Source organism: Aquarana catesbeiana, linkage group LG01 (genome assembly GCF_042186555.1).
Source record: "Aquarana catesbeiana isolate 2022-GZ linkage group LG01, ASM4218655v1, whole genome shotgun sequence".
Taxonomy (NCBI): domain Eukaryota; kingdom Metazoa; phylum Chordata; class Amphibia; order Anura; family Ranidae; genus Aquarana; species Aquarana catesbeiana.
This window is the reverse complement of record NC_133324.1, coordinates 841,274,663-841,297,867: the sequence shown is the minus strand read 5'-3', so window position 1 is coordinate 841,297,867 and position 23,205 is coordinate 841,274,663. Positions and strand designations below refer to the sequence as shown.

The 23,205-nt window shown below is 40.3% G+C and overlaps 1 protein-coding gene across 2 annotated transcripts in view; it reads right to left on the bottom strand.

The window, feature by feature from the left end:
• The window catches only part of ARAP2 (ArfGAP with RhoGAP domain, ankyrin repeat and PH domain 2), a 604,561-nt gene that overhangs the window by 242,420 nt on the left and 338,936 nt on the right, over positions 1-23,205 (bottom strand). For both annotated transcript variants that reach the window (XR_012237041.1, XM_073608952.1), the window contains exons 20-21: positions 22,358-22,521; positions 15,653-15,865 (exon numbers count right to left, since the gene is read on the bottom strand). Coding sequence is in view for 1 of the 2 variants with exons in the window: in XM_073608952.1 (XP_073465053.1) it covers positions 15,653-15,865; positions 22,358-22,521 (377 nt within the window). In the remaining variant the exon portion in view is untranslated. The remainder of the gene's footprint in view (positions 1-15,652; positions 15,866-22,357; positions 22,522-23,205) is intronic.

Here is a 23,205-nt window from a genome sequence, read left to right as displayed (position 1 = left end):
ACGTACTCAATTCACTCAAGTAAGGAAATAGCGATAGCCATGACCCTATCTACCCCCCCCCCCCCCAAGAGAGGGAAGGGGAAGGAAGGGAAAAGAAGGAGGAGGAAAAAAATTCAAATCCTACTTGTCACCCCTCGCCCCTTAATGCCCATCCCCCTCCAAGGCATACTGAAATTTCAACCGGAATTCCCTGCATTCCTTTAAAACCTGAGGAGGGCAGTCAGAGATGTACACTCCCCATCCTTCCCCCCTTTTTTTTCCCCCTCTCTTCTTCCCACCCTCCCCTCTCTTCCCCCCCACACTCCCCTTCTCTCCTCCTTTCTTCTCCGGCAATCCCCGCTCCGCTTCACCCCCTCCCCACCCTACTATGGTATCCAGCTTAATCACACACAGATTCTGCCCACAACTTCACTTCACATACTCCCCAGCTACGCTCTGTAAGTACCAAACATGGGCTTAACACATAGCGATCCCCTCACTACTACTATTCGCAACTCCCTCCAAAAATGGTTACACTGTGCCCACGTATTCTACTCTAGATACCCTCCCTTCCCTGCTACTTGTCTGAGAAACTAAGCAGTAGTTGCATTCTATAGGGACCCCCATCTTGGATAAAGTTTAACAACGAAACGTAGACCATATTGAACGAAACAGTAGGTCTAGATCCACTACGTAAAGGTTTATGCTGAAGTGACCAAATTTGTTTGTGTATTACAATCTTGTTGTTCCAATACTCAGTTATGTACAACAGTTGATTGAGATTTCTGTAAATTTTTTCTTTTCCGAAAATAAAAATTTTCTTGGGAAAAAAAAAAAAAATCAGCAGAGCTTCCCCTCATTTCAGAGCTTCCTCTTAAATCTAGAGCAACTGCACTTGCAGTGCACAGTATATTTGCCTTTAGAAAATCAACCTCACCCTGTTGCTATGCCCTCTTAAGCAAAAGTTGGATAGTAGTGTACTGCAGGAAGTAGTATAATTATTAAATTCGAATGGAGTTTGATGTAAAATCCAATCTGAATTTCAATTTGAATTTCGGAAATTCTGACAAATTTTAGTTTAGTTATTCAGAGTATTCGGTAAGCTTTGTTTATACTGTAATTTGAGTATTCAGATATATCAGAATCTCCAAATAATGAAAAATTCATCTGAATATTAATTTGAAATGAGACAAACATGTCTACTTAACACTGATAAAAGTAAGCAAGCCTCAGTTTAAACTGTGAAGAGAAGACTTTGAGCTGCAGGTTTGACAGATCAAGTGGTTGTAAGAAAACCATTGCTAGGATGGCAAAATAAGAAAAAGAGGCTTGCCTTTGCCATGAAGCATCACCAGTTGACAACAGAAGACTGCAAGAAGATCTTATGATTAATCAAAATTTGAGATCTTCAGTTCATCAAGCAGGGTTTTTGTACACGGTCACGTAGGTGAAAGGATGGTTCCTCTGTGTTTGACACCAACTGTTAAATATGGAGGAGGAAGTGTGAAGGTGTGGGGCCCTTTTGTTTGATCCAGAGTCATTGACTTACACAGAATGAGTGGCACCCTGAACCAAAACTACTAACCAAACATTTTACAGCAGCATGCAAAAACCTCTAGAATACACCTAGTTGGTCAGGGGTTCATCTTACAGCAAGATAATAACCCAAAATGTACTCCCAGGCTGTGTCAGAACTACCTTAGAAGAAAAGAAAAATATGGTAGGCTTCAAATCATGGAATTTCCAACACAATCTCCAGACTTAAACCCCTTCAAGCTGGTTTGGGATGAACTGGACAGAAAGGTGAAAGCAAAGTAACCTACAAGTGCAACACATCTGTGGGAACTTCGTGTTTACTTTGATAAGTCAAAAATGTAGATTACATTTTGTTAAAGAAAACAATTCCATGTTTTTTTATGTCCAATTGTTTGTTTGTTCTGTGCATTTTTTTCAGAGTACATTGAGACATTAAACTGCATAAGTTTCAATGAAAAACTGGAAAAATGTGGGGTGTTTTTTTAAAATTGGTAGTCTATACTGTATATACAGTATGCACACTATACACACACACATATATATATATATATATATATATATATATATATATATATATATATATATATACTTCTGTTGTCAACAGCAAGGTTAGGAAATGCTACATTTACCAAGAACTGTACATGCTCTTTTGAGATGACCTTTCTAAACAGTCCAAGCCACAGCTATGCGGCATTATAACTGTTAGTTGAAATTTATAATAATTGTTACAAATCATGTGTTGTTAACTAAAGCCTCACGCATATCTGCAGAGCAATTTCCATAAATCAGATTGCTGCAAGCTAATACTGTATAGTGTATATTTTTTCTGACAAGCATCAAACTTGATTTTCTGATAACTTTTCCTTTTGAAAAAAAAAACTACAATTTACTTAAAACTTTTCCTCATTACTTATTAATCTTGCTGCTAAAAATGGATGAATGGTTAATTAAAAGAAGGAAAAAGGGAAACTAATGAGCGTGAAGGCTGGTAGGGCCACAAATCTCCCGTGAATCGAGGTTTAAGTACCAGTGTAGTCATTAATAGCTGATTTTATTAAAACCGGTTCTAGCTGAATGCAGTAATAAGCCTTAAAATGTGTGGGTGAAAAGTTAACTGATGAAAAAAAGACCACCCTAATGATATCATGTATGCATATGTTACAACATTAAAGGTTTCATCCGTCTCTGACCCTGAAGGAGCTTACAATCTAATGTCAATACTAGAGTAATACTTGTGCACAAACTAAGGCCAATTTAAGTGAGAGGAAATTCATTCATATTATGAAAAAGTGGTATCAGCTACTTACAGTAATTTTCATTTCCTGGTATCTCCTTGTGACAGCATACCTTGGGTCAGCCCTTGACAAAAAGGTCACTTAACTGGCAAATAAAAAAAAGTAATTTACCTTACCCAGCCATCTATCACTAGCCTTGTGACAGGACCCCGTCTTCCCAAAATGATGGTGAGAGGCCTTACATATAACTTCCTAGATACCTTCCTGTGAGAAAGCCCAAGATGTTGCACTAAAGGTAAGTCCCATGATGAAAAGAGTGGTTTCCATGGTTGCCTTAGTATACTGGCCTCACAGAAAAATTGTTACACCAACATGTCTTCAGCCCACTTCCCTCAGGGCAGATAAGTTCTAGCTTAGACCCTTATTTATAAAGAATAAGAAGTACTTACCATGAGCTCTCCCTCCCTAGGAGCAATTTATACCCCACATACAGACCACAAGGACTCCGGCACCCTCGAGTACACCCAATAAGAGGAATTTACCTAGACACATGGGAGAGGCTGGAGCAAGAAAACAACATACAGTGGTCCTGGAGTGAAGACGAAAAAAAAAGATTACTGAGTAAGGAACATTTACTCTTTTTTATTAGCTAGTTAGGTGGTCCTTTATGGGGGGGGAGCTGATCTGAGGTATGCTGTCATGAGAGAACTGGGACTTGATCTAGATAGATAGATAGATAGATAGATAGATAGATAGATAGATAGATAGATAGATAGATAGATAGATAGATAGATAGATTTACTGCTACCTAAACATTTTCTACCTTAATGCAGGGAATGCTGCTTCTATGCTGCTCAGTACTCTGCACAACAAAACCACATCACACATTGTTGCAATGGTAAACCACGGCAACCAGACACTTCCACTGCTTTTGCACCAAAGTTCAGATGTACATCAGCACCCGTATGACCAAGCAGTGGGGGTGTTACTTTTCCCTGACAAGTAGTTTGGGGCTCCACTGCCCAATGAGCACTGGGAGTTGTAGCATGGAGCCAACATGGTAAGGCAAAAAGAAAGGTTAAATGGGAACTAAACTCTCTGAATCAGCATTTAACATGTTTAATCCTTATGCTACTAGCCTTAGTAAATAGAAAGAAAGGTATATTATATTTACTTGTTTTAACCTTTTTTTTTAATTTATTTCCTCAGTTTCTTCCTGGTTTCTGGCTGAGGCCAAAATGATGTCATACATCCCAGAAATCTTCATAGGCATTTTTATTTTCTTTCATCTGGGGGGTGGGGGGATGCTTTCTCAGCTAAACACACACTCCTTCCTGCATGTCTAAAGTAAGGGCAGATGGATTCCAGGCAGTAAATGCTACATGAATCACCTGCCCTAACTTACAATGGCCATAGCTAGGAATACAGGGGGTGTTTTTCAAAGTGATGTCTCAACAAAATGAAGCATGGAGACATGGATGAATAGATGGGATAGTTTGCTGTGAATATTAAAACTGAATGAAATAAAGTTTTTAGTTTGTGGTGCTCAGATACACTTTAGTTCTGTTTTAATGTACATTTAAAGAAGCTAAAAAAAAATGTAAAGTAAGAACCTTCACTTAAAATAGAATACACTTGGTCTTTCTACTGATAAGAGCAATTTCCCATCTCTTTCTATCCCTATGACCCCTGTCACTGGAATATGAAGTAGGGGTAATTCTCTCTGCTGAGGACACAGACAGTAATACAAACTTTACAGAGGTGACTTGAGTTGGACTTTAATAGACCTGTGACATTAGAAGTCAGGCTGGATAGAGATGAATGCTAATATTACTGATATTTCTCATACTTATGCTTAAATAACACAATAGCAATTGTGATGTTGCTCCTCACACAGCGAACCTTTGTGCACATTTTACCTAACATCAAAAAAATGTTGATAGTTAAAATTTGACCCCAACAAATTCATGTCAAGGGCTATATTCAGCGCTACATAAATGTTTAATATGTGACAACATGATACATAAAGTTTAAGCTGTAATCTCAAATAACAAAGAGGTGTAAAAGCATGAATGCTGCTTAGATTGTAAAAAGGGTTTAGGTCATTGGCTGAGCACTAAAATTACTGTACTGTATATGAACAATATGTCTTAACACACACTTGTTCATTTAAAAAGGAAGCATACATACTGTATATAACATTAACAAGGTACAATTTACTTTTTAGCTGAAAGTCTGGACAATTTCACTGCCATGAAAATATAACTTTAGGACATAGATTCCTGGAGTGTGACTGGATCTGACATTAGTCAGTCACACAGGCTGAATGTTATAATTATTGAAGCAGAATTATAACTAGCCCTATATCAATTTGAACTTGTCTGAATTTGTCATCCACATCAAGTCAGCAGCTCAGAGATCCTCATCAGACTTGTTCAAGAGTGACAATCCAATGTACCATATGGGTTTAGCTGGTACACTTCCATTTTAACTGGTCTTCATTTCTGCCCCTTAAAATATATGTCAAGGCAAGTGAAAAAAAAAAAAAAAACAGATTGATTGCATGTCTGCAATGAATGCACATTTCCCCATGTTTTTCCTTTAAAAATGGGTACAGACAAACTTCTGTTGTTCTGCCAGAAATCCAGTGAGCTAATAACTTCCTGTTTGGACAGACAGTACAGTGCCTTTGCTAAACTGGAATCCAACCACCCCTTCCTGCTGGACTACAAAGCTTTGTATATATCACGCCCCTCTCTGTCCCACTCTGCACACATACAGTGGTTTCTTTCTCAGCAAAAAATGCTGCTGCTTTGACTTCTAAATGCCTGCCCACACACTGTGTGTTTGGAAAGATGTAAAGGTAAAAGAAAAAATAGCCCTGGGACATCCTCTATAGGGGAAGTGGACGGCTTGAGGGTATATTAATGTAGTATAGTAATGCATGGACATACACCTTGAAGCAAATGTGTGTATGTTTGTCAGAATAACATTAAGGTCTTAACATTTAAAAAGGACCATCACCATAGTATTATCAAGACTTTTGACTATATATGTACATGTAGCACCCACCAGTTTGGGTGAGTTTAGTGTTAAAATAGGTTAAATTTGCCAGAATCTCACTCTGCAGTGTAATCTGGTGGGGTTTGATTTCTGGGGAGGTTTAATAGTGTAGAGGAGGGTGTGACCCCCTGCACTCTGCTTGAACAGTTTCCTTTGTTTTCTGGGGGTTGGCCTAGAAGACAGAAGGATTATGAGTGTGAGTGACAGGTAGCTTTTGGAGGACGTCTCTGGACCAATGGTTAATTTGTTGGGACAGGGGCGGGACTTCTATTTAAGGCTTGGTCACATGCTTCCGGGGGGTTCTTGTTCTGCATGGGAAGTCAGAGGAGCCTGGCGAAGTATGTAGAAACCAGGAGGCTTCCGTGTGTGCTCTTCCCCCTCGGGGGGTAGAGGGACCTGTGGCCTGGTGTGGATATGGATGGATGGAGAAGAGACCCAGGAGTCAGGATACAGACACTGATATAGCACTGATGCTCTTTCGGTGAGAGGAGAGGAAAAGCCAAGCTATGCGGATGGAGAGGAACTGAATTCCAAATCGCTACCAATACTGACAAGCAGGAATGGGTGAGGATTTTCCGTGTGCGACATGGATCATTACTCAGAAACACAAGTGAGTGTAACCCAGAAGGGAACAGAACTTCTGCAGAGACTTTAGAGGGGTTAGTGTATGGGGTTCAGGCTAATAGAGCTAGGCCCTAGAGGAACTAATACCCTGGAGGAATCCGGAAAGTCACTTCCCGAGTGTTATTCAGAGTATCACAGAGGGAGTTAAACTCAGAAGTTCTGCCAAGTCAGGAAGTGGTGGTAGAGTGGAAGAAGGAAACATGCATCGCACAAGGGAATATTATTCAAGATGGAGGTCTACTACTCAGGGCTTATATAATCTGAGAATAATATTGTATTGCATATCATCCAACCCTGCTGAGAGTTATTCAGAGTGACTTTTCAGTATAGTGCTGCATTATTCAGAGTGACTTTTCAGCATGATGCTACATTTCATATGGAAACCACAATAAACTTGTATATAGTTCACTTTCATTGACTGTCTGCGTGTTCTATTTGGTTGAGGAGGGGGGTGATGGAATAAGCTCCAGGGTAGAATGAACTTTTAGCCGCTCCTACGGGAGTAGGGTGCTACATGTAGGTCCCACCGAGATTTTACTACCCTGTGAGCCCGTTACCCCTAGCAACCACGCAGACAGTCACAGCAGTACAGTGACTGTATCCTGGATAGTCCCCAGGTGACTATTGCAGGAGGGTCTTAACTTATACAGAGATGTCTGGTGTGAATACGGCACCAGCATCGCCACTGTTGCTACAAATTTGCCTGCTGCACAGTCGGGAATGTGATGGAAGAAGAGGCTATCTCTTTTGCAGTTTGGGGTTACCCAGAGGACATTTCTACTGTGTTAAAAAATCAGTTTGCTGCTGCAACCTGCAGTTCTAACGAGCCTGCCACCAGGTGTCGCTGTGGTTCGGTTGCAAAATGTAGTGTTACAGTTCCTCGCACGCTGAGCCAACAAGCTGAGAGGCAGATCCACGCCCTAGAGGAGAGGGTGTCAGCATTCAGTTTGCCATGCGCTATACACAAGGCAGAGGAAGATGGCCACACGTATTCAGAGTATGCCAGCCATGTAGCAGAATGATCAGCAGGACCAAGTCCTCGTGGACACCGGCATCTGCCTGGAGCTCAACGGAGGACTGGCGCTTGGAGTGGTGGAAGGTGTGGAGCAGCTTTGCATGTTATGCCCTGCATGTCAGCATCCCACAGTAGGAGTCCGGGCCTGGGCCCGCTGTGGACACTCCAGAGCACAGCTTACACGCCTGGGACCTGTGCAACAGGAGGTCCGGTACTACCATGCCAGTCCCACAACCAGACTTTGCAAGCCTCAAGCACAGATGACCGGAGTGGCCGGAGAGGGCCAAGAGTCGCCTGTGTTCGCAGTAGCAGCAAAGGAGTTCCAGACTGTTCCCTCAAAGGAATCGGAAGTGCCGGAGGTTCAGGTAGGACCTGATGGGGAGGCCTGTGGTTTGGGCTCCAGGGGAACCTGGGTTAGTAGAGCAGGCCCCAGGATGTTCCCTGGAATTGCCAACCATTAAGAACAAGCCCCTTATTGAACCTGTCCAGAGGGAGCCATGTGAAGGAGATGGGGATATCTTGGGTGAGCTGGACAGGGGAGATGAGGGCCGGGCCATAGACTGGGGATCACCAGAGATGCTGGACAGGTATGGATCTGTCGAACGCCTGTTTGAGTGGTCATCCCCTGCAGAGGGTAGCTCTAGTGAAGATGAGGTGTTCCTGGAAAGTTCCACATCTTTAGAGGCTTCTAAAGGAATTATAGAGGACACAGCCATCTTCGCGAAGCCTTTTACACCCCCCATCAGACTTCATTCCAAAATTCAACGTACACCCTCTCTTGATTCTTCCTCCTTCCAGCAGAGGGCTATCAAAGCTCAGGATGCCTGTGTTCTGCCTGGGAGGGGAAAACTGAAGGAACTACCCCGTCTGTCCAGATTCCAGAGGGATGTACAAAAGAGAGTGGCCCAGGAATGGGGGTACGAGTACCCATATGTGCCAGAGTCAATCATGGCTATTGTCGAGGATTTCAGGGAGGAATGGGAGAGAGAACTGGTATGGGACTACCTGCATGTGCCCAACCCTCAGTGCACCCCAGACAGTGAAGTTTGGATCCGATTTCAGGACATTTTCAGGGAATGGAAGCTGGGGAGGGCTATCTATAAGGACAGGGTCCTAGTCCTTAAAGCGGGTCAGCACACCCGTAGTTTTTTAATCTCTGTAAGGGGGACGGGGGATTCCCGCAAGAGACTGCCTGACCCCCGCTATTACTTGTGAACAGTATTTTGGTTCTGGAACTGTAAACATGATGTGTGCTGGATTTGTTCACTAAATGACAAGTGAGTAGTTGGGTTAGGGTGGGTTTTTGTCCCATGACTGCTAACACAGGGAACAGCTACAGTGCCTACTTGGTTAAGTAAGGACACTATCTCTGCTGCTGTCTCTGTTCTGTCACTTGTAGTGTGGTTCTGCTCAAAAAGTTTTATGAACTCCCTGTTGGAGTCATCCAGAAAGTGTTGTGTTTCTTTGGGACTTGAAAAGTGTATATATTGGCGTGACCATGCAGGCTCTGTTTTGCGGGAGTCACTTTGACTTCTTTTGAGGAAACAGCAGTCCTGATGGTATGACACATGCCAGGAGAAGAAAAAAAAAATGTGTATATTATGAATCTGTAAGATAGGAAAAGACTAGGATGTGTTTTCATGTTTGCTTTTACAGGTACTTCAAGACGGCTGTCTGCATAATAATATCTGTAGTGTTAGAGAATCATAAGACAGGAAATGTGATTATGATTGAAAATGTGATTTGTCTAATTCTTGTATATGCCTTGCACACAACACTTAGAAAAAAAAATGAGGCTAGTTAGTACGATTGTTTCCAGGTTGGGGGAAAAGGATTTTTTTCCCTACAACTGGGGACAGTTATGGTTTTAGGAGGGGGTATATATGTTGGGACAGGGGCGGGACTTCTATTTAAGGCTTGGTCACATGCTTCCGGGGGGTTCTTGTTCTTTATGGGAAGTGAGAGGAGCCTGGTGAAGTATGTAGAAACCAGGAGGCTTCCGTGTGTGCTCTTCCCCCTCGGGGGGTAGAGGGACCTGTGGCCTAGTGTGGATATGGATGGATGGAGAAGAGACCCAGGAGTCAGGATACAGACACTGATATAGCACTGACGCTCTTTCGGTGAGAGGAGAGGAAAAGCCAAGCTATGCGGATGGAGAGGAACTGAATTACTTTCTTCCAAATCGCTGCCAATACTGACAACCAGGAATGGGTGAGGATTTTCCGTGTGTGGATCATTACTCAGAAACACAAGTGAGTGTAACCCAGAAGGGAACAGAACTTCTGCAGAGACTTTAGAGGGGTTAGTGAATGGGGTTCAGGCTAATAGAGCTGGGCCCTAGAGGAACTAATACCCTGGAGGAATCTGGAAAGTCACTTTCCGAGTGTTATTTAGAGTATCACAGAGGGAGTTAAACTCAGAAGTTCTGCCAAGTCCGGAAATGGTGGTAAAGTGGAAGAAGGAAACATGCATCGCACAAGGGAATATTATTCAAGATGGAGGTCTACTACTCGGGGCTTATATAATCTGAGAATAATATTGTATTGCATATCATCCAACCCTGCTGAGAGTTATTCAGATTGACTTTTCAGTATAGTGCTGCATTATTCAGAGTGACTTTTCAGCATGATGCTACATTTCGTATGGAAACCATAATAAACTTGTATATAGTTCACTTTCATTGACTGTCTGCGTGTTCTATTTGGTTGAGGAGTGGGGGTGATGGAATAAGCTCCAGGGTAGAATAAACTTTTAGCCGCTCCTACAGGAGTAGGGCGCTACATACAATATAGCTGAATGCCTTTGTCAACATTGATGCTGTTGTCTTTTGCCAATTTCAATACTAACAAACACCCTTTAGGATGAAAAAAAAAGTATCTTTACATTTATCCCTCCAGTGCCGATCAGAGCTGATATTCATGGAACATGTACAGTCAGGTCCATAAATATTGGGACATCGACACAATTCTAATCTTTTTGGCTCTATACACCACCACAATGGATTTGAAATGAAACGACCATATGTGCTTTAACTCAGCTTTAAATTGAGGGTATTTACATCCAAATCAGGTGTAGGAATTACAACAGTTTGTATATGTGCCTCCCACTTTTTAAGGGACCAAAAGTAATGGGACAGATTAACAATCATCCATCAAACTTTCACTTTTTAACACTTGGTTGCAAATCCTTTGCAGTCAATTACAGCCTGAAGTCTGGAACACATAGACATCACCAGACGCTGGGTTTCATCCCTGGTGATGCTCTGCCAGGCCTCACCAGGGATGAAACCCTAGTGAGGCCTTTACAAGGGGTCTGCGTCACTCACAAGGAAGTGTAGCCATAACAGAAGAACAGCTATGCAGCCAGCCATAGGAGACAACTCTCTGCTGATCTATAGATTTCAAAAACTCAAGAACTGTGTACAAGAACTATATATAGAATATTTTCATTTTGAGGCCAAATTCAATTCCTGTCCAGCAAACTATGTTCTGCAATCCCTCAGCATGGTATCTCTTCTGGATCATTTTTCTGGAAATCATAGTGAGTTCAAAGTCTTTTGAAGACACCTCCACGTTTCTCTACCCCTGATGAGTGCCCCAGAGTCTTCCTTTAGGAAGAGCCTTAAGTCTGGGCTTTTTATCTCATGAAACAGGGAAGTGTGATTTTTTACAGCATCTACTCCCGGTATGAGGCACTGGCCAAACTTTACAATGACACTCATAGAGCAGTCCCCCCCAGAGTCTGCTCTAGGAAACCTTAGGTCAAAGATCTGTCAGAGAGTATAGCCCTGACTTTTATAGATCGAGTGTGGGCAATTAATGGAATGATGCTGCCCTCAAGCAGCAGGTTTTGGCCTCTTGGAACAGGTAAATGATGAACTAGCTCAAATTAGAATTCCAAATACACTGAATAAGCATACTCGACTGGCCACCAAGATCAACTGTAGTTTCAAGGAGTACAAACAGGAAAAGATGGCAGCCTACTTACCCCTGCTTGAGGCAACAAAGACTTCAGCATTCCCACTACCTACAAATGCTCCTAAACCAATGCAGCTAAGTCTGGTCTATCCAGTTTTGTCCCCTGAAATGCAGCTGCTGTGCGGACAATCCAAACTCTGTCTCTACGGAGGGTCATTTCAATTATGAATGGTCTTTTTAGGGTAACTGTTAAGAAAGCAATTATTGCTTTCCAGCTTACTCTGTCCTATTTGGCTTATCCCACTCACATTTTATTAACCTTGTCTTTGTGAGTACCCAAAAGAGCAGCTGAAGCTCAAGCTATTACTGACTCGGGTGCATGTTACTGCTTTTTGGATGTATGCCCTGTCCATCACTTAGATCTGTCTCTCAGTCCCAAGACTTGTGCACTATCCATCATATTAGCTGACTGTTCCACTACTAAAATCAGGCCCATTACACAAGAAACCTATTCTCTCCTGATCACAGTTTTGCTGAGCCCATCAGGAGTACCTTAGCTTTGATATAGTGCCTTCATCCTTATAACCTGTCATTTTGGGAGTGTCCTGATTGTATGCCCTTAATCCCAGAATTAATTGGTCAAATTACTGCCATCAGTTTTGTTTTTTTAAGCCAGAAAGTCTCCTCTGTGTGGATAAAGAGAAGATGAAATGTATCCACTTGACCAGAGTCCAAAAACACCAAACCCAGTTCCTATTTTTTTATGTTTTCTGATTATGCTGTTCCCATGCTGCTTGAAACTAACTTCTAGGAAAATAATTTTTTAATTAGCCCGCTTTCCCTCTTCATGTGGAAACCAAATTGCGACTCTTCCACATTGTTCCTCTGAATCCTCAGTCCTGGAAATACAAAACATCTAGCCTCCCTAGCCTTTAACCTAAATATACTGCCTTTCTCAGTCTCAGTCCAGGGCTAAGATTGGCGCTGATAAAAAGAGGGTAAAGGGTTTCGATTTTCAGCCTGGGGAACTAGCGTGGATTTTCATATTTAACCTAAGGCTGCATTTTCCAGCATAGCACTGGGCCCTAAGTTCACTGGCCCATCAAGATCATAAACCTTGTTGTGCTCTCTCTTCCTGAGTTGCTGAAGGCTCATCATGCATTTTACATTTCTTGTCTGAAGCCTATAATCCCGGATTTCTTTTCTAGTAGGTCTTCTCGGTCTCTGCCTATTTCTGCGGTCGGCAGTGAAGAGTTTGAGGTTGAAATCAGTGTAGTTTCAAGATGAGTCACAGGGTGCATTCAATATCTGATCAAATGGAAAGTGTTTGGCATGGAATAAAAGTATTGGGAGCGTGAAAACCCTGTCCATGCCTATAGGCTAAACCAATGTTTCCTCATTCTCATCCAGACAAACCCGTCCCTATGGCATCCAGGTACTGTCTATAATGACCTGGGAGTAACCATCCAGGTCAATTCCAGTATCAGTAGTATGTGCTGTGTATGTTGTAAAAACAGGACTGAACTGTAAGGAAAATCACAAGGAAATCCCTGGCTGTAGCAGGACAGGAAGAGCTGGAATGAGGCTGAAAATTATCAATGTCTTAGCAGAGATGAACATAGTTCTAACAAGTACTGACTTAACAGAGTTTAGCATAGCTGTAACATTTCCCATGTAGGTAGAAAAGATGTGAAACCTGCAATTGATAGGGTACCAATACTAGGCTTGCAGTTACAATACAGAATACAATGGATTTGTTCTACAAATCCTCTACTTTGGTATATCTGTAAAATTTGGACATATCTGTAAAATTATACATTTTATTATTATTAAAACTCTGGAAAAAAAAACAAACATATAGCAACACGGCCCTAAAGACGAGAATAGAGCCCTGTCACAATTCCAATTACTCAGTATCCGACAGAAATGATATCCATGACAACACTATGTCTTTTATTTCCTGTTTGACGTATTTCACGAAAGGTACTGGTAATGTAAAGAACCACTATATATTCAAATCCAAATATGCATAGTTTATCTGTCTCTGACCTCTTTTGGTACCGGCGTGGGCAGATTACGTCATTGGGCCATGTGCCTGCCATACCACGCATACGCTAAATAGTGCATAGGGTGGTGAAGGCCTTTGAAGCCAACCAAGGCAGCCCTCCCACCTTTAGAGCCAGCAAACACAACCTCCTAAAGGGCGGGCTGGTTGGGAACATTCACATGAAGGGGAAGAACAAGAAGGCCGGGCTCGGCCATAAGCCTAGCCCGAGTTACCCATCCCTCCCTCGAACCAAAGACCAAACATCATCCCCAATACACACAATACACACAATAAGGGAGGGTTCTGGTGCACATATGCCTGCCTGAAAGACCAATGAAAGACTGCTTGTATGGTTATAATATTACCTAAGCATGTGAGCATATTCTTCTACTCTCTGTGATGTGTGTATATGTATGTTATTAAATATGTTGTGATTTGCTATTAATTATGTACATTTTGATCTGAATATCTAGTGGTTCTTTACATCACCATCTTGTCCTGAAGAAGTGGTAACTACTGTGAAACCCATTGACAGGAAATATGGGATGAAGCCTTATCATAGATACTATTTCTGTAATTCTTGGATAGTGAGTAATGAATTGTGACAGGGTTCCATTCCCGTCTTTCAGGTGGTGTTGCTATATGTGTTTTTTACCCAGTTTTCTAATATTTCTATAATATTTTTTAATAATAAACAATTCAATTGTATGAATTTACACATGTTCTGCCCCATGTTGTACCTGTAAATTCCACTCTTGGTGGTAAAGTAGGGTCTGTTTTTCCATGTTTTGTTGTTATTATATTAATTAAGGATGTGGGACAGTGGAAGTTTGAGCTACTTTATAACTTTATAAGAAAATTCAGGACTCTGGAACGTCGCTCAAACAGAGACAGAAATGTTATGTGCCACAATGACTTTCCCTAAACCACCATCTCAGTCACAACTCAAAGGCAATGGGACGTTACAAAGACTCACGCCATGCCTACTTCCTACTTGAATGTGAGAGGTGACAGGACAATTAGCACCTTGAACCACTCGTATACTGGTTGTAAACCCTGTAGGTACCGTGAAGTTCTCCTAAAGTTGCACAGTTTAGGAGATATTCACGGTATCCGCATGTTCCGCTCATGCCATTTCTTCAGCTGTTGTGCCATTACTGGCGGCTGCATGCGCAGGAGTGACATCATTGCAGTGCCAGCCAATCACAGCGCCGGAGCCCATGAACCTGGAAATAACTCTGGGAGGACATGTTGCCAGTCACAGCGGTGTGCCCTGACCGCTGCAACAGCATTGTTCTAAGGTAAGTGTTTCATAATGAGTTAGTATGCGATGCATACTAGTTCATAATGCCTTTGTCTTGCAGGGTTTTTTTTTCATCGGGGTTTACAACCACTTTAAGTGTCCAGTTGATAACATCTGCATCTCTTCATTATTTCATGTATAAAATGTATGTTTCTTATTACCGGATCATATTTCCTCAAGAAGAGGCCAGAGTGCTTTAAAATCTTGCATTAGAATCTATATAGTTTGCCAATAAATAGTATCACTCTAAGCCCAAACTTAAATATTTTTATAGTTTTGCAGATGTACACACGATTGCAGGTTTGCATACACATATTAGACAAAGTGAAAAATTGCTAGTGGCGAGCCAGAAACTGCAGCAAAAACACAGCAGATTAGGGTGTGTTGTAGTGCTTTGCTGGATAGTCATAAAGGAGTTATGTTATATTATCCATATTGAACCAGACCACAGCATATCCTGTCTCAGCAATCGCCCATAGCCAGCCCTAAGGCTGGTCTAATATGCCTGTGGGCAGGTTCAGCCTGGAACATTTTAGCAGTTTCTGAATTTGTGTTCTATTTAAAATTGCAAAAAGCAAGAAAAGTATACTGGTTCAGCTGCATGCACATAGATGGCAATATAACAGTAATGATCTTTAAAAAAATAACAGGAGGAAATGGAGGCACCTAATGTAACAGTTTGTATCTGATGACATATGTTGCTTACATTATGAGCTCTCAGTAAAACGGTAGGTTCAAGGTACTATCTGCATTGGCAGCAGGATGCCTCATTCTAATTTTATAGCATAGGAAGTTTGCTCTAATAGCATTGGGCCTGCAGTCTCAAGGGAGTTTAAGCAAAAATCTTTCACTTAAATAAACATCTTTTACTTAGTAGATGCATTCGTTCAAATGAATAATGAAACAGCTATTTCTAGAACACAGTGTCATTACCTAGGGCAGAGATCCAATATGGATAAAGTTCTTTTGTCAGAAGTGCATCGTCTATTTCATATAAAAAATATTTCAGCACGTCCGTCACATCTTCCAGTTGATGTTTTCCGACTTTTAGTTTAATGCTCCGTGCATCCTTTTTAAAATCTTCTAACAACTCCCTTACTTTCAGCGGGTTCCCGCTCTTCAGATACAGAGATTTGCTTCCCAAACCTTAATATAAGGAGACATCAAAATAAACATGTCTAAATGAATTATCATAATGTATGCTAAAATAATGTATACTTTGAAATATGAAAAGCCTGTCTTGTAAACTATACCACGCACAAATAATACTGAAGTATGTTTGACAAAAAGAAACAATTTAGGTTCATAAATTATTACTTCTTATCCAACACAGACTGCAAAAATAAAAACATGCATCTATATAGAGCTATATATATAGTGTCTTGTAGTCATTAAAGTTTACCATTGATAAGAAAAATGAAGAAGCTGCCATTCTTGGCTTGTGTTTTCAGTTCTGTTATCAAGATCCTTGTTTTTATTATATATTAAAGTGTTACTAAACCCAGGACCCTGCATTCACTATATCTGGTCTCTCATAGTACACAGAACATGGAAATGAAATTATTTTCGTAAATATAAACTGCTAAATACCTTTTCTCATTAGCAGTATACAGCAGTCTTGTGACTTACATCAGTCTCCAGCCAAGCACTGGTTAAAGCTTGTAGGAGGAGTTTTCTGACTGTCCTATGAGATTGCAAGAGCCCCGACCCTCTGTCTGGACAGTTCTGATTGGCTCTGTGTTGATCACATGCACCTCCCGAGAAAAAAAAACCTCTCTAGCAATATACACCAAACTGAGCATGTGCAGAGTGCTCCCGAGGCTCTGTTCTATCAGGAGATTGACTGGGGACAGTGGAAGAAGGGGAAAATCAGAGAATACAGGATCAAACAGTCTTTTTACTGTCTGCTCTTCTCCATAACTTATAGGGAAAGGTTTTATAGCACACATAGATACCTGGAAACAATGTAACTGATAAGCATGCCACAGGGGCAGTGTGTGTACAGGAAGTTATTAGCCCACATGATTTCTGGCAGATTAACAGCCATTTTCTCGCAGTCCTTCTTTTCAGGAGTGCTTCCATTAACTTGACTACAATTAATGTTAAACTCACTGGCCTGTAATTGCCAGCTTCTACCTTGCTTCCCTCCTTGTGGATAGGTATAGCTTTATTGAGCTTTAACCGAGCCAGTTCCTTTGCTACCTCTGTCTCCAGAAATCCTAAAAATGAAAAATTTCTAGAACCAATATGATTTCCCAACTTTTTATTGCTACAATTTATTTCTGAGAAGACTGAACAGAAATAATTGTTTAAATGGTTTGCTACATCCAGGTCTCCCACAACATATGTATTGTGCCCAGTTTTCATTTTAGTGATCCCATTGTATTTTTCCTTCTATCACTAATGTACCAAAAAAGGTTTTATCTCCTTTCTTAATAGATTTAGCAATGTCCCCCTTTTCTGTGCTTTGGCAGCACTAATAATGTGTTTGGCCTCCTTTTGTCTAGTTTTATACTCTTCTATTTCAGCTACAACTCCTGTTTCCTTGAATCTTCTATATGCTGATTTTTTTTCCTTTACCATCCTACTATTCTTTACTATCCTACTTACCTCTTTAGTGAACTACATTGCTTTTTTTCTGCCATTTATTCCTCCTAACTTGTCTGACATATAAACCATTTGCCTCCAGTATGGTAGACTTTAACAGTGTCCACAGATTACTTCCTTTTGTCGTGTTAGAAATCTCCCCATTTCAGCAAAATGTGTCCTTTTGAAATCTAAAACTTTTTTTTCCCACCTCAACATCAGACAATCCATCCCCGCAATAATGTGAACCAGGGCTTAATGTTCACCGAACTTAGAATTTCAGGTGAAGCTGTGTTCTCTTTAACCGCTTCAGCCCCGGACCATTTGGCTGGCCAAAGACCAGAGCACTTTTTGCGATTCGGCACTGTGTCACTTTAACTGACAATTGTGCGGTCGTGCGACGTGGCTCCCAAACAAAATTGATGTCCTTCTTTCCCAACAAATAGAGCTTTCTTCTGGTGGTATTTGATCACCTCTGCGGTTTTTATTTTTTGCGCTATAAACAAAAAAAGAGCTACAATTTTGAAAAAAACGCATTATTTTTTACTTTTTGCTATAATAAATATCCCCAAAAAATATATAAAAAACCATTGTTTTCCCTCAGTTTAGGTTGATATGTATTTTTCTACATATTTTTGGTAAAAAAATTGCAATAAGCGTATATTGATTGGTTTGCACAAAAGTTATAGCGTCTACAAAATAGGAGATAGTTTTATGGCATTTTTATTAATATTTTTTTTTTTTACTAGTAATGGTGGCGATCAGAGATTTTTATCATGACTGCGACATTATGGCAGACATGTCGGACAATTTTGACACATTTTTGGGACCACTGGCATTAATACAGCGATCAGTGCAATTAAAAGGGGTTAACTCTAGGGGGCAGTGAAGGGGTTAATGTGTGTCCTAGGAAGTGTTCTAACTGAAGGGAGATGTGGACTGTGCAGGGAAACTAACAGATCCCCTGTTCATACTCTGTATGAACAGAGGATCTATCAGTCCCCCCCTCAGAGAACCGGAAACTGTGTGTTTACACACACAGCTCCCGGTTCTCCGTGTGCCCCGAGCGATCACGGAGCCCGGCAGTGATCGAGACCGCCGGGCACTCGCAACGGCTCCGTGAGCGAGCAGGGGGCGCGCGCCTCCAGCGGCGTGCATGCGCCCCCTAGTGGCCGTCTATGGTACCGACGTACCATGACAGCGATTCGCCTGTCTGTGCCATTCTGCCGCAGTATATAAGATATATAATGTAGCAGCCCTCAAGTCCGTAGGTATAAAGGTGAATGATGTTAAAAATAGACAGTAATTACATAAAAATAGTCCCATAAAAATAGACCAGAAAAAGAGTCTATGATGTGTGGATCATCCGAAATGTAGATGGATGTGGGAGCCAGGGGGATCTATGTAATCAAAATACCAAGGGCAGCTTCCTGTTGAGTGAAGTCAGCTCTCTGTATAGACATAAAAAATTCAAAGAGAAAGCGCCTCTTAGGTATCAGTGATTTATTTCAATATTAAAAGCATACATGAGCACTTACATTAAGGCTGAGGAGTGAAAGCTTCCATAGAGAACTAGACCCGGTATCGTCAAAACTCCAATAGTGTGGGGCTGAATGGATGCCGGGCGGATGGCCACGGACCTCCGCTCGGAAGCACCGGCTGTGTGTGCGGTGAAGTGGAGAAGTCACTTCCGCGTTCCAACAGGTCACATGGGTGATGACGTCACTGGGGTAGTTCAGATTCACAGGGGTCCACTACGCGTTTCTGAGCATGCGCGAAGCTGGTAACGGGCATGCGCGCTCCTTTATCGAGTGTGTATGGGACAGTAAACCAGGAAGCTTAAATAGCTCTATGTGAGAGACAAATACTGATCTGGACCAATCAAAGAGAAGGAGCGGATGTATCTAGGAGGATTGAATAACTATAATAGGAGTAAATTCTCTATGGATTTACAAGTTGATATAAAAATGAGGATATATAAAACAAAAAAAAAAAAAAATTATATATAAAAATAGTAAACTAGTGAGGCTGATAGAATTTATCAAAAGACATAAAAATATAAAATTGAGAGGATTGGAGATAAATGAATAAATATAAGATATATGAATTATTAGCGAAAATGATACAAAAAAAGAGAAAATAATAATAAATAAATAATGAGTAATAAACATGGGAAGATTATGTACAGAAATTCATGTTATATGGAAAAATATATATATATAATAAATACCAATATATCATATGAGACAATAAATTATCTGTAATGATAGGAAAACATTACAAAAAATTACAAAAAAATTACAGAAAATTGGAAAAAATACACAAAAAATGGGAAAAAATATATATATAGAAAAATATATATATTAATAGGAGTATAGACTAAAATTCTTATGGTAAGGGAGGGGGGGCCTCAATAAGTTTATTTATTTTTATTTATGCTATAGCAAAGGCTATCAAGAATAAACTGATACCAAATATGATAAAAAGCTTTAAAGGTGATTGGAGGAAAGGAGGGGGAAGGATGATGGATGGAAGGGGAGGAGGGGCCAAAAATTATGTTAAAGTAGATTCACAGTACATGTGTGCATATGTGCAACATGTATTGTATCACAATAATAATAAGGTAAAAACAGATAATTAAAAATAATAATAATAGATGAAATATAAAAAACGAAATATAAAAAACAGACGGGTAATTTTTTGTAATGTTTTCCTATCATTACAGATAATTTATTGTCTCATATGATATATTGGTATTTATTATATATATATTTTTTTCCATATAACATGAATTTCTGTACATAATCTTCCCATGTTTATTACTCATTATTTATTTATTATTATTTTCTCTTTTTTTGTATCATTTTCGCTAATAATTCATATATCTTATATTTATTCATTTATCTCCAATCCTCTCAATTTTATATTTTTATGTCTTTTGATAAATTCTATCAGCCTCACTAGTTTACTATTTTTATATATCATTTTTTTTTTTTTTATATATATCATCATTTTTATATCAACTTGTAAATCCATAGAGAATTTACTCCTATTATAGTTATTCAATCCTCCTAGATACGTCCGCTCCTTCTCTTTGATTGGTCCAGATCAGTATTTGTCTCTCACATAGAGCTATTTAAGCTTCCTGGTTTGCTGTCCCATACACACTCGATAAAGGAGCGCGCATGCCCGTTACGAGCTTCGCGCATGCTCAGAAACGCGTAGTGGACCCCTGTGAATCTGAACTACCCGAGTGACGTCATCACCCATGTGACCTGTTGGAACGCGGAAGTGACTTCTCCACTTCACCGCACACACAGCCGGTGCTTCCGAGCGGAGGTCCGCGGCCATCCGCCCGGCATCCATCCAGCCCCACACTATTGGAGTTTTGACGATACCGGGTCTAGTTCTCTATGGAAGCTTTCACTCCTCGGCCTTAATGTAAGTGCTCATGTATGCTTTTAATATTTAAATAAATCACTGATACCTAAGAGGCGCTTTCTCTTTGAATTTTTTATTCTGCCGCAGTATAACTGTGGTGGATGATCGGCAATCGGTTAATGTTAGATCCATGTGCAAAAAAAAATTTTTTTTTTTTTAATCTCCCTTTTCACATGATTGGGTAGTTGAAATGTGCCCAGGTTTACCTTATTTACTATGATAAGAATAAATTCTCTCAAAACAAAATAATCTAGATGTTCAACTAGTATCAGAAAAGCTTCTTCAGTAATTTTATTTTTGTAAAAACTTAAATCTCTACTTCTGGTAAACAGCTAAATACACATATGAAATGCAAAGCTGTGAGCTGATTTTCCTGCCAAAGATTATGTATTTCTGTCCATTCAGTCTTGAGATTTACTGTATGTCACCCTGCCAGACAGTGCAGCCAGTAGCATGATCTCTGCTACAGTTAAGGACTACAGTGGTGATCTTATTTATTTAAGAATTATACTTACCTAGGTGGATGCGGTATCGGTCCACCAGCGCCTCTAATACTGAAAACCGAGCGATCGAACACCGCCGATCATTCAGTTCTCAGAGCTCCCTGAGCAGAGAGCTGGTGATCGTCAGTCATCGCTGTCTGCTCTGCCCCCTGCGTTGGAGCGCTGGGCTGTGGAAGGGGCGGGAGAGGCTGAGCCGGGTGCCAGTCCAGGCATGCGGGCAGATCCTGACTTCATTGTCGTGATCTTGCCCAAGCCTGGACCGGCTCTGTGACATCAGCCGAAAGCGAGTCACAGGATTGCAGAACAAACTGCACTCCTGTGATCTCCTTTAATAAATAAAAAACTGTCTTATATGGCAACTTTTATATCTACAAAACTGAAATTTCAACTACAATCATTTGATTTTTGCAGGTTACTGTATATCAAATCCAATGGTTCTCTTGTGTCTGCTTTGTTGGAACTGCCATACACTTGTCTGAACTATGAAATAGGATAATCTTTCTTTCCATTATTATTATATTTTATTTTAGTTATTTTTTATTATTTTTTATCTAAAATTTTCTTGGTTTGTGACAGGGTCCTAGAGTTTAAAGTTCAACTCTGGGCAGAAACAGATACAGCTGGACCGTAACAGAAAAAATGGTCTTTAGATTTTCTAGCATGCAGTGCTTCTCTCCAAAGGATGCTAAGTATTGCACTATACAGCCCCTTTCAATTGAATGTGGCAATAGCTTAAATCAAATACATTTGTGAAAATGAGGAGGAACAGCAAGGTAATGATAGAAATCACCACAAGATGCTATAAGGATAAACACCAAAATTAATATATCTTGCATCATCGTGTCTTTATTAGGACAAATTTTAATTGGTGGCTATGGGTTAGTTTACACTTTGCGCCACTTCAAATGTATTGTTTATATATTAAGCTTTCAGACCTCCCAGCAAAGTGTAAATGAATTAATTATAATAAATGAATGCAGAAGCAATATTAAACATTTTTCCCTACGACCTGATACTTATATATTTAAATACACATATTTCAACAAGCTCACAAATAACTAATGTCATTCAAAAACAATCTGCTGAACATAAACTCTGTATTACCTACCATACTGCGTAACAAATGCCAGGCAGCTGTTCACAATAATAGGAATGTTGTTTTTGCAGAGCTGCTGATCCTGTAGCGCATTACCATCTGTACCTGCTGCTTTTTCAATTGCACAACACCAGACCATGAAATCCAGTACTGTATGTCCATGGATGTATAATGTCCTACACATTAGAAAATTAAGTTAAGAAAATGCATTCAGAAGGCACAATTCCAGGTAAAAGTAGAATTGTATTTTATATAATATGTAAGCAAACATAAAGTAGGCTCTAATAGTAACTACCCTAAGGGAGTTTTAAAAAACAGGTTCAATTTATTGCTTTAAAAAATAATATACTTCTACCCAACATGGTCTCATAAAGAAAAAACCTTTCTACCCAGACCAAGAGCCTGAATGTAAGATATCCTTCACTGCTGCCTACAATTAAAACATGGATTTCTGCCTCAAAGATAATGGAATTCTAAAGGCAATTTCATATTTTATCTAAAGCAATTTTTAATTTTAGTTCTAATTACCTAGGGGATATACTGTAATATTATTCTTTAGAATATGTTACGTTATTCTTTTGGGATTGTGCAAATTTGATAGATGAGCCTATTTGCTCATTTCTGCAAGTCTGTGCAGTGTTTAGTTTAGGGTAGCCATTGTCAAAGTCCACCATCCTTGTGCCTCCTTTGTGTTGGGTCGAGCCTTCTAATGAGACACTGACATGCTTCTTTGGAGTTGGAACCTTTGCTCTACAGCTTGAAATTGTGACTTTTTGCACATCCCCACTTTTTATCATGTGAGTAGAATGTGTATCATGTGTTTACATTGAAGTTTTTAGCCGATTTACACTACGTGGCTT